Here is a 2,421-nt window from a genome sequence, read left to right on the forward strand (position 1 = left end):
CCTGTTTAATAGCTGTTCGTAGCTCTATCAATACCTGTTTAATAGCTGTTCGTAGTTTATCAATACCTGTTTAATAGCTGTTTGTAGCTCTATCAATACCTGTTTAATAGCTGTTCGTAGTTTCTCAATACCTGTTTAATAGCTGTTCGTAGTTTATCAATACCTGTTTAATAGCTGTTCGTAGTTTATCAATACCTGTTTAATAGCTGTTCGTAGTTTCTCAATACCTGTTTAATAGCTGTTCGTAGTTTCTCAATACCTGTTTAATAGCTGTTCGTAGTTTATCAATACCTGTTTAATAGCTGTTCGTAGTTTCTCAATACCTGTTTAATAGCTGTTCGTAGTTTATCAATACCTGTTTAATAGCTGTTCGTAGTTTCTCAATACCTGTTTAATAGCTGTTCGTAGTTTCTCAATACCTGTTTAATAGCTGTTCGTAGTTTCTCAATACCTGTTTAATAGCTGTTCGTAGTTTATCAATACCTGTTTAATAGCTGTTCGTAGTTTCTCAATACCTGTTTAATAGCTGTTCGTAGTTTATCAATACCTGTTTAATAGCTGTTCGTAGTTTATCAATACCTGTTTAATAGCTGTTCGTAGTTTCTCAATACCTGTTTAATAGCTGTTCGTAGTTTCTCAATACCTGTTTAATAGCTGTTCGTAGTTTATCAATACCTGTTTAATAGCTGTTCGTAGTTTCTCAATACCTGTTTAATAGCTGTTCGTAGTTTATCAATACCTGTTTAATAGCTGTTCGTAGTTTCTCAATACTGATTGTTTTTGCTTCCTCCAGTAAAGTTTTCTCATCCAATGAAAGAATACTAACTCTTCCTGGACATAATTCAACCATTACTATATCTGGTTTACATTCCTGAATCGTCTATTAATACAATAGAAAAAACAATCTTTGATTAATAATAACACGATTACGAGGAAAGAGAAAATTAATCAGATTTATGACGACACAGACCTGAGCTACATCGGCCTGACTCTCCTCACTGAAATGAGCAGTTCCTACAATATACACCTTACTGCCGTCTGCTGTCTCTAGCGTCGTGACGGTATCCGGTAAATTAGGATACTCAGGGCGTTCGATCGCTCGTTGAGACGGGAATAAATGATCCATCGCTGAATCCTGTTGATCATTATCTTCAATATCAGATTCATCACCGCTCTCAGCATCATCCTCATCTGAATTATCATCTATTTCACTTTTATCATCAGTTTCCTCAACTGGTGTTAGTTCCTCCAATCTGGGTCCGTCTGGTCCGGGTCCGTCTGGTCCGGGTTTCTCTGGTCCGGGTTTCTCTGGTCCGGGTCCCTCTGGTCCGGGTTTCTCTGGTCCGGGTTTCTCTGGTCCGGGTTCCTCTGGTCCGGGTTTCTCTGGTCCGGGTTCTCGCGCTGTGTGGTTTGCATTGTTTTCCAGACTTGTTTTTAAATGTTTCTCACTCAACGTTTTAACTTCATCTTAAAAACAATATCAATCATTTTAAATATTTGATTCACCCTGTGACACTCACCGCATCTTCCAGAGGGTGACCCTCACTACCACCACACTGATGGTACGAGGGTCACAACTTATACCCAGACAGACAGCAATATGATCCTCCTCTCTCATTCTATAGGATACCTCTTATTAAGCTAAAGGGGTAAACAAGTAAGTATTGGACTAGAAGATACACAATATCCGTGTATGATGATAACGAGAGAAATCCCACAATAACGAAGTCAAGATTGAAAAATTATATATCACAATGATTGTATTTGAGATATCTGATATAGAATTTTTCAATCTTTACTTTGTTATTGTGGGATTCCTCTCGGTAAACAAGTCGGTCTCTATCTACTAGCCCGGGCTAATACTAACTAGTCAGTAACCTGTCTGTGGTTTAGTTTCACGATAGCATATTTTCACAACCCTCATAGTATAAGCCAATCCGATTATAAAAAGCTTACCACCAACAAGGAGTAACTAACTAGCCCGGGCTAGGCATCGATCGATTGGATCAGCTGTTCACATCTATCTATCATCATCCGGATCGACATCTGTTCATCATCAATTAGCAGAGATTAATTTTGTAAGTCTCTCCCCGGCCCGAGAATGACCACGGTAAGTGGTATTACAGGCCGGGCTCCAGGTGTTCCATAGTTGCTTCGTGATTTAGGTCTTAATTAAGTATAATTACCCGTAATTTCCATTGTTTATTAAACAATATGCTGCCGTTAGTTCACAACAGGGTTTTCCCAATTACGTCATTCAGGGTTCCCGAAACATGACGGCATCGCTAGTGAATGGATATCCCGCAGAGGAGGGTGGCAGCACCGTCTAGACTGTTACTAATTTCCCACAATTAACTAAGCCAAGGTGACTTATTCTCTTGGATCTAGTTTATTTAACCAATGATATTCATGTATAAATAA

The 2,421-nt window shown here is 38.8% G+C and overlaps 1 protein-coding gene across 1 annotated transcript; it reads right to left on the minus strand.

Annotated features, from left to right (window-relative positions):
• Positions 1-594: 594 nt before the first annotated feature.
• Positions 595-2,274, minus strand: LOC141914472 (uncharacterized). The gene is made up of 3 exons (XM_074805697.1): positions 2,187-2,274; positions 971-1,467; positions 595-880 (listed from the first exon to the last, which is right to left on the minus strand). Exons 1-3 carry the CDS (start codon positions 2,197-2,199, stop codon positions 701-703), a joined length of 690 nt encoding a protein of 229 aa, XP_074661798.1. The 5' UTR covers positions 2,200-2,274; the 3' UTR covers positions 595-700.
• Positions 2,275-2,421: the final 147 nt, after the last annotated feature.

Source organism: Tubulanus polymorphus, unplaced genomic scaffold, assembly GCF_964204645.1.
Source record: "Tubulanus polymorphus unplaced genomic scaffold, tnTubPoly1.2 scaffold_25, whole genome shotgun sequence".
Taxonomy (NCBI): domain Eukaryota; kingdom Metazoa; phylum Nemertea; class Palaeonemertea; order Tubulaniformes; family Tubulanidae; genus Tubulanus; species Tubulanus polymorphus.